Source organism: Catharus ustulatus, chromosome 8 (genome assembly GCF_009819885.2).
Source record: "Catharus ustulatus isolate bCatUst1 chromosome 8, bCatUst1.pri.v2, whole genome shotgun sequence".
NCBI classification, from domain to species: Eukaryota; Metazoa; Chordata; class Aves; order Passeriformes; family Turdidae; genus Catharus; species Catharus ustulatus.
The window spans coordinates 17,246,844-17,261,689 of record NC_046228.1 but is presented as its reverse complement, the minus strand read 5'-3'; the positions used below and the strand labels follow the sequence as shown (position 1 = coordinate 17,261,689).

At 41.1% G+C, this 14,846-nt stretch overlaps 1 protein-coding gene across 1 annotated transcript; it reads left to right on the top strand.

Moving 5' to 3' along the window:
- The first annotated feature begins 1,376 nt into the window (after positions 1-1,376).
- On the top strand, positions 1,377-13,630 carry LOC116999478 (lipase member M-like). Its single transcript, XM_033066219.1, has 10 exons — positions 1,377-1,456; positions 3,318-3,456; positions 5,318-5,432; positions 5,679-5,877; positions 6,659-6,768; positions 7,572-7,708; positions 9,590-9,730; positions 10,380-10,451; positions 11,738-11,806; positions 12,982-13,630. Exons 2-10 carry the CDS (start codon positions 3,325-3,327, stop codon positions 13,213-13,215), a joined length of 1,209 nt encoding a protein of 402 aa, XP_032922110.1. The 5' UTR covers positions 1,377-1,456; positions 3,318-3,324; the 3' UTR covers positions 13,216-13,630.
- The last annotated feature ends 1,216 nt before the right edge of the window (positions 13,631-14,846 follow it).

Genomic DNA, 14,846 nt, shown 5'->3' with positions numbered 1-14,846 from the left:
ACAAAGAAACTCCTCCATGGCATGGACCAGAGCCTGTATTTTATAACACCAAACTGAATTCTTGCTAGTTCCAGCTCCAGGCTAGACCACCTGGGCTTCAACATTTTAAAACAGAATACTTACTGTCTCAGCTGTCCTGGTTCTCTAAGTAAGGACAACGCATGCTGGGAAGTTTCTGTTTCTAAGTTTCATGTTTTCTACTCTCTTCTTATAGGCATTACTTTCATTCTCTTTTCCCTTTTCAGATGGGCTAACAGTTATCTTTTGCTCTTCACTTGGTTCCCATCAACAATATCAGGCAATATATCATACATCCCATATGCCACCCCAAGGTGATATAGATAAAATGCTGCAGACCATTCCCAGCTGGCAATTCTATAAAACAAAAAATGTAGGATGGTGCCAGCTGGGAATAGAGCACAGAAAAGCCTTCAATATTTCTCACTAAGCAGGGGTATCAGACCTGCTGAGCTGTGATGCTTCTCATTGAGAAATCATCCTTTTGGCTTTTCCACAGACTGTGCCCTACTTCATAAAGCAGAATTTTTTCTGTGGTGACTCAGGTTTTGTTTACTAACAAGTACTTACTTCATTCATTTTCCCAGGCAAGGCAGAATATCATTAGTACCATTTCAAAGAATTTGCTGTATGAAGAAACCAGGCCATTTTCAGTGAGGATCAAGTACCCAGGCTGACTGCAATTAATTCAGTGGTTAGGCAGGGGTCTCCAATATATTGTGTTTACAGAGTTCATGGAGATGGCTTGGAAATTATAAGAATTAATGTTAGCACCCTCTCTTGTCTCCAAGTTTAAACACTGTTTTCAAACTCAATTCAGTTTCTGAGAATCCCTACAGAAGCAGGGTAATTCAGTGCAAACCTTTTTTTGTATGTTGTGGTGCTCACACCTTTCAAATCACTTTGGTTTTTGTTCTAAAGTTATCTAACAAAGGATTGTCCCCAAGCAATCAGCAATTCAGCAAACAAGCAACTGCTGTTGAACCAGTGACCAAAACAGCTTTTGTTCACATTCACAGCTAGAAAGTTTTGATAAAATCTGGGCTCTTCCTTCTTTTTATCCCAAAATATAGTACTTACAGCACTTACTAAGACAGGTAGCAGTAAAGATAAAGATCTGCCACAGCCTCAGGGAACAAGAATAACTAAGTTCCTCCCAAGTATTCTAATGACAGGTTAGATGCCTCTTTGCCTCACCAGATCCATGGTGCAATTTGGTCTTTCAGAATGTCATGCAACGGCACTATTTATCATAGAATAACTCCACTCCCTAAATACTGCAAAACAAGCAGCACTTTAACATGTTCTGCTATACACACACATCTCACACAGAACTCTGCTGCTGCTCCTTTTATTGGCACAAGCTTCTGGCAGGGAATCCACAGGAGACAGATCAGGAGCTGCAGCAGGAGGTGCAAGCAAAGGAGTGAAAACAGAGGTAAGTTGTTTATTCATGTGCATCCATGGTGTCCTTCCCTTTTTCCCCTCTCCATACAGAGATGCTGTCCTGGTTCTGTGTAGCTGGTTCTCAGAGCAGCCAGCCTGCTGTCCTTTCTCACTGCTCTGCATCAAAGGGAAGGTTTGCCAGAGGTGGAGAGGAAAGAGCCTTTGACCCATGCAAATGGGAAAAAGGAGAAACTGATGGTTTCATTTTGTCCTCCTTGGTTTTTTCCCCTAGGGAAGTTATTGTGGATGCATAAAAATCGCAGCATTGAAAGCATGCACATAAATAAATCTTGTTCTTATAGTTCTAAAAGCATTTGGGTTTTCCCTGTAAATTAACCCAGAGATTCTGACATCTGCTAGCCTGGTGTCTTTCTGTCCCATTTATAGTGTATGTGAAAGCCATTATGACTCTCTCAAGAGTACACTCATTAATTTCTAGAAGGTTTAAGGTTTGTGTTCATTAATATCAAAAAGCTCCAGAAATGGCATTTTTTAATGTATCTTTCAGGCACCTTCCTCTGTCTTTTTTTTTCTTTTTAAAATATTTCAGTTATTTCCAGTTTGCTGTGGTAAATATCACTCTTTGGCATTGTTTCATTGCATAAAAAGACTAGATTTTTGTTTAAGGCTCCTATAGTCATGACTTGGCCATTGAAATTAATGAGACAGTTGTGTGCCAAGCCTTGGAGTTAATTGGTGCATCTGATTTATAAAGCTTTCATATTCAGTACAGTATATAGAAAATTACACACTCTAAAAAGGGCAATAATTTAGGTCCCCCACAGCTTCATCTTTAGTGCAAACTGTGACTTATGCTGAACTTTTCAGGTTTTTTTCCCAAACAATGCTCCACATGCAGAAAAAGAGGAATGTGGTTTTTACTTTTGTTTGAACTAAAAAAATAGCAGAAAACAATGGAATATTTACTGTGAAACTGTGCTTCCAGAGCACACAGGTATGAGGATTTCTATTGTATTGACAGAAGAATTGGTGTGTTCTCCTATAAAGTGGATAGACTACAGTGAGTTTGGATTTCAATATTAAAAGTATAATAAAACTATAAATATAAAAAATATAAAGTATAAATAATAAAAGCATAAAAGTATAATAGTACATATATACTATATATTCTAATAATATATAATAATATAAAATTTTAATATTGTATCTCTCCATCTATAATATTCTAGTTGTGGCTTAATCAAAATGTTGTGGTGACTCAAGGGATAGAATAGATTTAATTAAAAATTAAAATAATCTCCAACTCACTCCGTCCCTCCTGAAGAAGTTCAGTGGAAACAAATAAAGAAATATTTTACCTATCCTTTCTACACTCTCCAAATCTTAGTGCTCTTCCCCATGGCATTTCAGATAAGACACTCTGGGTTTATGACCTGTTTCATAGATGCTAATTACAAAGGTAGGTACAGCCAAAAAGCAGGGCATAAACTGCACAGAGACCACTACAATTTCTGTTCAGACAAGCTCTACTGTGACAACCAGACAATGATTAAATACAGGAAGATTCAGATTCTCCAAGAAAGACAGATTTACAATAGAAAAGACCTTATGTAGAGAGAAAGGAAGGTATTCATCACAAACTAGCATCAATATCATATAAACACAGGACTGGTTGGTTCCTTCTGATCCTGGAGCCATTGACTCATTTGTGGTCCATATTAAATAGGAAAAGCTATAGACAATCCTTCCTTTGCACTAGGTTCTTATTCTGGCAGCCCTTGGGGAGCAGCTCTTGGGCAACCTTCAGGAGACTCTCCTCTTGGGTCTTCCTGTGGAATCCCACACCACTCTCTCACTAACACAAACACCCCTGCATGTGCTCTTCCACACAGCCCCAAGATGTGGTGCCTCCTCGTGCTGCTCTGCTCCCAGGGAATTGCCTTGTCAGCAGGATTCAGAGCAGCCTCCACTCCAGGTGTTGACACGAGCCTCTGCAAGAAGAGTCGCAACCCCGAATGCTTCATGAATGTTGTGAGCTGGGTCACCTTCTTTCCCTCTTTTCCAAAGGCTTTTCTCCCACTACCACTAGCACTACCACTGACTAACAGCGCCTATCAGGAAGCTAAAATAAGTTGCCTTCAAAGGGGTCTCTCCAGCATCATGAGGAAATGTTGATGCCCCCATCCAAACAGTCTGAGCTGGAGAGAAGGATTCCTTTGCAGTGGAAACAAAGGCTGGCTTCTAGTCTCTAGCCTGCCCTTCTGTAACAACTTGTTTGCTTAGTACAGTGGTAAAGGTGCTTGAACCCCTTCTTCAAACAGTAGATTCTCCCAACAAAATGCCCTGCTTTGAAACAAAGATTTCCTCACCATGGCAGCAGTGTAGTAGGTGGTGCTGTGAGTGGGTCTGTAATAGGAGATCCACCCTCCATGCCTTGCTTAACCACACTTCAGCAAGAAAATGTTCACTGTGGTCCAGATGGAGATACTGCTGCATGTTTACTCTCTAGAAAGGTACAACCTTCTTGTGGAAAGAGTGGGAGCTTCAGGCAGAGTTCATGAGAGAAGCCCTTCTGTCGAGTCGTGAGGTGCTGAAAGGACCCCCTTGATTTCTAAACTCTTCTCAAAGAAGAGCTTGGGTGCAGCAGAATCTGGTCTTAGCCTCCTTCACTTCTGAAGGCTAAGGAATTATAAAGGTGTGATTGAACCATTCTACAACTTTGTTCTGCAGGACTAATCATGACAAACCAGATATATTTACATTTTAAAAAGAATCATTATTATGATTAATGATTAGACAAAAATATCCTAAACACAATAGTAGCTAAAACTACTGCTATAAGATAATATAGGACAGTGCATTATATCAAAGCAATCTTATAAAAGCAATTGTATTAAAGCTAGCAAAAAGAAACAATTATTAAAGTAGAGATTGGTGTAACTCAACCTCACCCATACCAACAACCATGGGCAAAATCTCTTTTGCTCAGCCTCGAGGAGCAACTTCGAGGGGCATCCCAACCCAAAGGAGAAACCTTCATACACACTCCAAGAAGGGATACGTTGGGAATGTTAGGAGAACTTAACCATATGAAAGTGGACTGGACTTCGAGAGTATAGAGTGATTGACTACCAATCTTATGTCTCCAGGCTGGCTTAGCAGTTTGTCTTTGCCAAATCTTTCCCTCATTATCAGGATGCTGATTTGGGGTTGATGTGTTAGATCTGTTTTATCATAATTCAATGGCAACTGGAACACATGAGGCTCCTTCTCAGCCCACCACCAATATCTTACAATATAGGATATTATTTGTGTGATTTGACCATATTCCAAGGCAGAATATCTACAGACCTGTGTAAACCTTGCAAAACAGGATAAACTATCTCCTAAAATGTTAGTCACTCACTTTATCCCATAATAGGGAATCACATAACAGACAACTATCATCTAAGCAGGTACTAAGACTTTACAATATCCTGCTACTCTTGTAAGTCTCTGAAGTGCTTGAGTGCCACAGCTACAGCAATTACTACAATTTGAGTGATACAGCATGAAGTAGAATACACAAACCACTTCACAGAAACACATCCCAACTCCTCTTGCTGCTGTTTGCATCCTTCAGCCTCCATGGCTACAGCATGGCAGCTATGGAATCAGCCACAAAAAAGAGAGATCTGGGGTTGTTTTCCTGCAGGAGTCCCTTTTGGTGTCCCTCTCTACCAGTACACCACAGAGCAGTACAGAAAGGCTAGCAATATGCTATCACATTTATCTTCCTGGCATGTTCTTGGCTAGCTGCACATTCCTGGGCAGAAGCAGCCTCCAAACAGTTCCTACACCAATATCTACACTGTAAATGCAGGATAACAAGCTCTCCTTTGGCTTTTCACAGAGTGAAATTATCAGATATCATGGATTCCCCAGTGAGGAATATGAAGTTACAACGGAGGATGGATACATCCTTGCTGTTTACAGAATTCCTGCTGGAAGGAACAGCCAAAATACAGGTATGACATATAAGGAAGGTCTGAGAGCCAACTCTTACATGGATTCCTCATCTTTCCCCTTTGCATACACAATGGCAAGTTCCATACCTTTCCATCTCAGCAAGGGCACCCAGTCACTCAATCTAGATTGCAGCCTGAATTCTGTATGTTGGTTAAAACAATCCTGCAAAACCAAATTCTCCACCCCAGTTTTAACTACACATTACCCATTACTATTAAAGCCTAAGAAAATCTCTCTTGTTTTAGGGAAGAAGCCTGCAGTCTTGCTACATCATGGTGTTTTAGCAGATTCTATTCAATGGATTTCCAACCTGCCCAACAACAGCTTGGGCTTCATGCTCGCAGATGCCGGCTATGATGTCTGGTTGGGAAACAGCCGAGGGAACACCTGGTCCTTAAAACACAAGACCCTTAAGCCCTGCCAAAAGGAGTTCTGGCAGTTCAGGTACTCTGTGGAGAAAGAATTTCTGAAGAAAGCAGCTTTCAGGGAACTAATAAGATTAGGCAGATGCTACTAGAATGCAAAACTTTTCTCCTTCTGGCAATATGAAAAAAAAATCCCTTCTAAATGATATGAAAACACTACATGTTTTCATATAATCTGACTTAAAGTGGGACATGAAACCTCTGAGACTAGACAAACTCTTCTTCACAGATGCAGCCACTCCTGGGCATATTAGGGAGGTTATAAGAAGGAATTGGCTGCATGATCTCAACAGGTTCTTCTGGAATCAGCACACACAGAAGCAAAGCTGGAAGTACACAGGTCACCTTTGTCCATCCACCATTCTGGTTTCTTTGGGAACAGGCTTCCAAAACTGGGAGGCATCTGTAATCTTCAAGTGTCCCACCGGATACCATGTCCCAAGTGCAGAAAGGACAGGAGACTGCTCAGCTCAAGCTAGAAATCAGATCTAACACTTATCTAAGAGAAAAATATTTCTGGTAACCCATGCAGGTGAAAGCAGGGATTAAATTCAGTTCCCCAAGGGCTGCAGCTGTCACATGAAGCTGGCACTGGATCCACACAGAGCCCAAGGCACCAGGCAGCCAGGCTGCACAGCTGCACCCTCTGCCCCCTCTCCAGCCCAAACAAAGGATGCAGACACAGAGTGCAACCTCCTCCTTCAGTGGGTCCTGCCTGGTGCAATGAACAGAACTGACAGTCAGGAACTCACTCTGTGATAGTCAAATTGTCTGCCAGCTTTTTGTGTTTCTCCCCACAGCTTTGATGAGATAGGTAAATATGACATTCCAGCGGAGCTGAACTTCATCATGAATAAAACTGGACAGAAGCATATTTACTATATTGGTCACTCTGAAGGGACAACTGCAGGTAATGTTAGAACTGTCTGGGTACCAAACAGTCAGTGATTTATAGATATATATATATGATTTATATGTTTATGATTTATATATAAGATCTGTGAGCAGACTCTGTGGTTTATGTCAGAGTGTACCATTGTTCTTTTACAAAAACAAACAGCGGAGAAAATGTGGGGAAGTAAAATTATGAGAAAATTATTTTTCTTTCTTCCCATGTGTATGTTTTATGAGTCTTTTTGCAGAATGTACAAATCCATCAGTGAAGAAATTTAAACACATTCAGAAAACAGGATGGAACATACCCTTTTTAGCTTTAATGCCTTCCTTATACTCTTCCTTTATGTGTGAATTCACTTTTACGCAAGTATGTGCTTTTTTAAAAGAAAAGTTCTATTCTTAATCTTTAGATAATTATTGTATTGCTGAATGCCAACATACACAAGTAGTTTTTTAGAGACTGCAAGCTAAGAAACTCTTTATTTTGAGTTTAGGGAACTTTAGAAAGAATTTGAATTTCAAAAATCTGATTAAAATACCTTTTCAACCAAACAGGCCTTAGCACAAAATTGTCAGTTCTGACAAAAGCTGTAGCAGGACATGCTCTAATGAGCTTGTATCCTTCAAATGAACTTTATCTTCCAAATAAAAGTTTTGAGCAAGAATCGAACATTCTCTTTACATTTGCATCACAGAAATAGAATACAGCCAATGGGATGCTAATCAAGTCTCACTCCTTTGCTGCCTAGTGCTTTTTTATTTGTTTGGTCTGTGGAGTTCTCTTCATCAACTTGACTTCTTTTTCTGGGCTTGCAGGCTTCGTAGCATTTTCTACTTATCCTGAATTGTCTCAGAAGATTAAAGCATTCTTTGCTTTGGCACCAGTGGCCACAATCACACATGCTACCAGTCCTCTGTTAATACTTACACAGCTTCCCCAGCCATTGATCAAGGTGAGTAATTTCTCCTTCTAAAGAGAAAGACATACAGTAGTTTCACGATTATAAGCCGCACCATTTTGACTAAAATTTTGGTCCGAACCCAAAGTGCGGCTTATAATCAGGTGCTGCTTATATATGGACAAAAAACAAAAAGTTGCTGTTTTAGTTTGGAGGACAGGTGTCTGCTGAGAAAGGCAGGAGCTTATCTTTGAAATGGAGAATGTAAACCCCCTCCCTCCAAATTATTAGAATTTTGAAATCAAGGGGATTTCAGGCAAAAATATGTGAATTAGGAATAACAGTTTTTTTCTAGGGAAATTAAAATAGAAATACAGTACTACAAAGAAACAAACTCCAAACCCTGACAAAGTCAGAGTACAACCTGACACCCTGTCAGGCAGGGTGTTGGTAGCAGTCCCATTAAATGGTGGCTGCATCCTCCTGCAGTGACAGATGTGGCTCAGCTGGAGCAGTGCTCCTGCAGAAGGTGCAGTTTCCCTCCGGAGGTCCAGTGGTGATGTGGAGAAATCCGGTTTTCCTCTGGAGTCCAGTGGAGAAAGGGACTACCTTAGTGTCCCAAAACCTCTGTTTTTATCTTGGTAAGAAGTGTTGGGCTCTTCCCCCTGGCTGGAGCAACTTCCAATGGGATGCAGTAATTTTATCAGTCCCACAGTGGGACTCAATGGGCCATTAGCAGAAAATGACTCACTGGAGGAAGGATGGGTTGTGAAAAGATAAAGAACAATGCCCCGCCTGGTTTCAATGGATGGCCCATTAGCAGAATATCTGCCATTGAGATAAGGATCACTGCCCCAATGCTCAACAGATGGTGATAGAATAGATACCTTTTATCACACTCTGTATTGTAACATGCGGCTTATAATCAGGTGTGGCTTATGTATGGACAAAGAATGAAAAGTTGCTGACACCCGGAAGTGCAGCTTATACTCAGTGCGGCTTATAATCGTGAAATTACTGTAATTGTCTGCTTTATCTCTGCTGGACTCACTCAACCTGAACTTTTTAAGGGGTGATCAGTTAGAATTGAATTCAGTGTATTCAGGCTGCTGGCAGAGCTTGTAGACTTCAGACTTTCCAGAGAGCTAAACTGCAAAGTTTCACATGGTATCTCTTTTGCAATTTCTTTAAGGTAGCAGGCATGCTTCCACCACTATTTATTTAAGTAAAACATTTCTGAATAACTTGCAAATACCAGAACAAAAGAAATCTAATGTAGTCTACTAAAACTAGCCTTAAGCACTAATAAAAACCACAAGTAAGATATTTCACATCTTAATTTTTTCAGACATGCAGATTATTTATGCTTGTAAAATATTTACTTGTAAAATGATACATGAAACTTAAACACCAGAAGGTGTCAACTTAATATAATTTGCTGGGAATGTGGAAATCATGCATGCAGTGCTTTATGTCAAACCACAGAAGCACATCCTCTTTCTGTCCAAGCTGCTCCCATGATGTGACAATAGAGCATTCAGCTCTACACCTGTCTCATTTGCCTGATCCCTCTTTACTTAGTAGTTGTACTCACAGTACAGTTTGCACCTTGCCACGAAAAAATATTAGGGCAAAAAGGGGCTTCCTATATTCTGCAGCCATCAGTGCAGCCAACTTCCCTTCTCACTGAGATTAGTACACTAAAAGCAGATGGACAGTGACCTCCAGCACTGGTCTCGAGGAAAAGGAGGAACACGTGTCTGCCCTTGAGAAGAATGAACTATAAAGGACAGTGGATGGCAAGTAGTTACAGCAATCTTGCCTCTTGTGAAGAGCAAGTCTATGAAAGAAGAGAGAGTGACTTAAAGAAGGAGTTTTCTGCACGAAATAATCTTGCAACAGCTAAGAAAAATTTTGCTCTTTTCCACCCCTCAGTTACTATTTGGCTGCAAAGGAGTTCTTCACATCAATGAGCTGGTGAAAAGACCTCTAACACAGTTCTGTGCATGTCTGGGAAAAGTTTGTGCCAGTATCTTCTGCTACCTAGTCGGAGGCAGGATACAAAATGTTAACACGGTAAGCACATCCAAGAAAAGCTTAATACAAGTAAATCTGAAGTAACTTTGAAGGGCAACTGGATGGAGAAAGATTCTTTTTTTCTTTTGCACAATTAATATATTATCCTTCCTAAACAAGATGTGTGACTCCTCTGAACATAAGAGATGGTTTCTTTTTGCTTGCTACACATTGAAATGTTTACAGCCAAAACTCAAAGCTGTTTCTTCACACTTCCCCCAGCAGAAAGATTGCATTCCTTTACTGTGGATTCTACCAATTTTTTCTTACAGACCTTTCACATGACTGTTTTCCAGTCACCTTTCATCTCTCAGACTTTTAACAAATGTGCCCATAAAAAGCTCTCACACATGCATCTTCATTATGCTCAGAAAACAAAGGCCATACATGCTTCTCAAATAATGTTTTCTCTATGGCTAAAGACTAATGTTGAAAAGATTATCCCAAAATTATGAAATTCTATCTAATCATTCCTGCTGTAAGCTAGCGTATTTGTGAATCTTTCCTCAACTTTCTTTTTTATATCTGAAGAATATCCTATAAAAATGGGTTTCCAACACAGCAGCAGTATGTTGCTCAGTGCCTTCACAGCTTTATTCTGTCACAGCACTGGATCTCTGCCTTCATAACACTTTTGCTTTGTCTCCAGAGTCGAACAGATTCATACTCAGGACATTACCCAGCTGGAACATCAATACAGAATGCTATTCATTGGCAACAGGTATAACTGTGCTGACATATAAACACTCCTAGTATGGTTTTCTATGCAACTGACAGCCAACAGGGAAGCCCAGAGGTGACGGATCTGGAAATCTGCCCATCACATCTCACCTGTCACAGAGGGAGCCCTGCTTCCCATGGCTCACCAGATCATTCCCCAAATTTCCCCTTTGGCACCAGGCTCTGAGATTTCCCCAGGGTACATCACACCTCTACATGTTAGGCTCTAATGGCTGCCAAGCCTTTTCTTGTTTATGGAGATGTGTGCCTGGAAAGCTGCAGAAGTGAACACAAGCATGGTCTAGGCACTTGGGAGGTGGGTGAGAACTTTACAGACAGGGATGAACCAGACAAAGAAATTATCTAGGTTAAAGCCTGTCTCCCAGAGGGTTAATTACCTCCAAAAGCCAGTTTACTGCACAAATGCTTCTGCTGGCACAATGGCAAAATGGGGAACTGCCTCTTCTGCTAGTACCTCATGCCACTTTCAGACCTAAGCTTGTTCTGCCTAGGCTCCAAATCAGACCAGGGCAAGATGGCATTGGCTCAGAAACACATCGCTGTATGTGAACTGCAAACTTAAGTGAGCTCAAAGGGAACTGTGCCACTTAAACCAGCCCTTAAATACCTGTGTGCTGCTGTGCACCCCCCTGCCTAAAATTCCTGGTATCCAGACCAGAAAGCCAGCACACAGAGCCAGAAAAGAGAGATGAGCTAGCGGATTTCTATCATGTCCTCATGTTACTTAGAGGTTTGGATTTTAAAAAAATGCACACACATTATCAGTAAGACAGGTTAATCCTTTATTATTTTGATTTGCCTTTTAGGCACATCACAGAAGGCAAGAGTTTTGTGTTAAGATAATCACACCCTGCTTCCCATGCTCCTGTATGCAGAGCAGAGTCTCTGATATCATTGCCACTACTGTGAGCAGACCAGACCAAACAGGCACACAAAAGTCAAGGATTGTAAGGAGGTATCCCAGCCTAATGAGAGCCCTGACATGCTCCTGCATCACAAAGAGCTACATTAGCCAACCAAAGAGCCAGTCAAGATAGGGCAGCAAGGCGTTAATAACCAAACATAACAAGGGTGGTGGTTGAAGATCATAAGAGAATGTTACCGAGGGGAAAGGTGGTGAAACCACTTATCCCATGATCTCTCCTCAGTATCCCTGGAATCCTGTCTACTGCCTGATATTTTACTTCAATCGTATGCAAGAAAACAACTCCTGCTCTCTGTCTTTTAACACTTTCATTTCATCTATCCTCATTACATTGTTAACAGATCCGACATGCAAACCAGCTTCAAGCTTATGACTATGGCTGTAAGGAAAACATGAAGAAATACAACCAAGTAAGGCAATTCAATTTTCTAATAACTCATCCTTGGGTCCTGGAAAAAAAATAATAGAAAAATTCATATATTAGCACCTTCAGTGCTACAAAAACAGGGAGAGGGTGGTCTTAAGTCAACTGAATCTAATACTCATAAATGTTAAAGTCTATTCATAAACACTGCATATACAGATTTTTGCAGCCTCCCCTACTGATACAGGGATGCGTCCAACAACATGCCAGCTCACCTGCCATTCCCAAAATGCTAAGAGCCACACCCAGGTTCTAGGGGTGGACGAATGCAGAGCTCTTCCCCAGAAATTCTCAAGGTCTGCATTTCAGTTAAACACTAAAATGGGAGAGATAAAAAAAAAGGAAAAAGAAAAAAGAACAAAAAAGGAAATTAATATAGTGGTTTTCAGAGGCTACTTGCTGTAAAAATTAAACTTAAGGAATGGTTCAGTAGTTCAGTATGGCAAAGTGGAGACTGCTGGGGAGATCTAAAGCATCCTGTACGGAAAAAAGGAAACAGGCAAAATTTGGTCTGTAGGAGGTTCACGTACTGCATAGTCGACACTCGAAAATGCTCTGCTCCTCTTGCAACACTTATAACTTGCCTGATTATTTCTTGAGGTTTGATCAGATCAGTTGACTTGTAGTGAGCTTTGTGAGTCAGGTAGGTTATTTCATGAGTGGCACATTATTTTACAGGTGCACAAATATTCTAAAGACACCTTCCTTCTCACACACCTTTCATACACACACACGGTCTTTAAATAACTGAAGTTTAAATTTTGGAATGGGCAATGTTTTATTCCCAATATTGTGGAAACTGCCCCAAAAACAGTAAAGAAGAAAGATAACTGAACCACCCTTTGATAATAAGGGTCAGTTAAAAAAACATCTCATGCATGGTCCATTAGCGCACTGACAAATAACCATCCTGCATTAAGTGATTTGGTTCAGATCTCAGATAATCTCCATTTTTATCTTCTGTGTAAACTTCTTCTGTGGTGACAAGCAAGGCAGGGAAAGGGGTTAGAGCAATGAAAAATAAGAGGGTGGCCTTCATGCTTACAGCTTTACTGTAGGTTGTGCAGAAGCAAAAGACAGAGTGGTGCTTGCGCAGGAACCTTTCTCTAAACACAACTTTGATACAGCAGCACTCACTCAGGTCTCCTCCCTGTCTTACAGACTGCTCCTCCTGCATACAAGATAGAGGAGATAAAGATACCAACTGCTGTTTGGAGTGGTGGACAGGACACAGTTGCAGACCCGAAAGACATGGCAAGGCTACTTCCTCGGATTACTAATCTCATTTACCATGAGAATTTTCCTGCATGGGGACATCTTGATTTCCTCTGGGGTCTTGATGCAACTGAGAAAATGTATCTGAAAATCATTGAACTACTAAAAAAATATGCTTAAAATGCCATTTAATGCCATTAAAGGATTTAATTCATGCAGTAGAAACCCTAGAGATTTCTATTTAGCAGTTGATTATTGGAATAGGGATAGGTATAGGGGTTTACAAACTACTGAAAACTGGTCATTTTTTTACAATTGCTTCCTATGTTGCACTATTTTGGTGGCTGCAGTCTTTCTGAAGAAGCTGAGGCATGAGCTCAGACAAATGACCAATGAAAATACAAATATTTTAGGTAGAACACTTCAGGGATCTCTTACTTTGGAAGATTTCCATTTTTATGAGACTGATTTTGCTAAGGTTTCATTTTCTGTTTCCTTGTTGAGCTGTACTACATATTTCACTTGAGACAAAGGTGATTTCCCCAGAAAACCCAAAATGGGAGATAATTTCTCTGTTTACTGAACTTTGCTGAAGTTGAATCATCTGCCATCCTGATAGTGTTTCCTCCTTTTTCCTCTCCTCACATTACCAACAGCAGCAAGAAAGACCCAAAAGATTGTCACTTGTTAAACTACCCTGGCATCTAAACAGACAGGAGCTGGCTATAGTGGTCCAAATGCCAAGAAATCCAACACCAAGACATATATGTCAGAGAAAAAGCACTTGACTGTTGGACAGATGCAGATTCTCTCTTACCCTCACACTAACTGAGGTAACTGTTACCCCTCTTACTACAGAGCACAACTCTCTTCATACTCATAACCTGGCAACTGGGGATTGAGAAGATGCAGACATAGCAGCAAATACACAGAAAAGACAACTGCATCCATCTCAAAAATATTCCCTACTACTATCAGTAAAGAAGTTGAAGCTCTTCTAGGCCCTCAGCTCATCATGTCAGTGCTCGCCTATAAGACTATTGCAGGGGGTAAAGATCACACCAAAGGGTTCATCATCACAGGGCAAGTCAGGAGAGCTCAGGCTCTGTGGGAGTTTCTGGGTGGGGGCATAAGCCCAGATTCCTCAGTCAAGACTTGTGGAAAGTGAAACCCATTTGATAATAATCTGGGAGATAAAGAGCAATATAAACAAAACATGTTTGTCTCTCGTAGTACAGAAAACACATGCAAAGGACACCTTCATGCAAACATATGCAAATGACACACCTCCTCTAGCAACCTGCGGTACCACTGGGGACCGAGTTCTCAGGTTCTGGAGACATTTGCAGTCCAAGACACAGAGTGGCTATTCTTGCCCACACCACATCATTTATAAATTCCAGTGTCCTAACCACCCCAGGGAACTCACAACAGACCTGGCCCACCCCCATAAAGCAGCAGAGCACACCCAGCACTGGCACAACAAACACTGCACCCAATACAGACATGGGCTCAGGTCTGAAGGGAGGGGGAGCAGAACCCACAATTCCAGCTGAGGTGAAGAGGAAGAGGGGGCCTCTCTGAAGTATCTGCCAGCAAAGCCCTTCACCTCTGCTCTCATTCACACCTCAGCAGCACCAGGCAGCATTCAGACAAGGTGCACAGGATGAACCTGACAGTGTGACTTTGCACAAAACGTACAGGGGAAGGGAGGGAAGAAAAGGGAATCACAGCACCAAACTCCTTCCACCCTCCCCAGTGGTGTATTTTCCCTGCTGCAGAATCAGGGCTAACATGAATCAGAACTGATT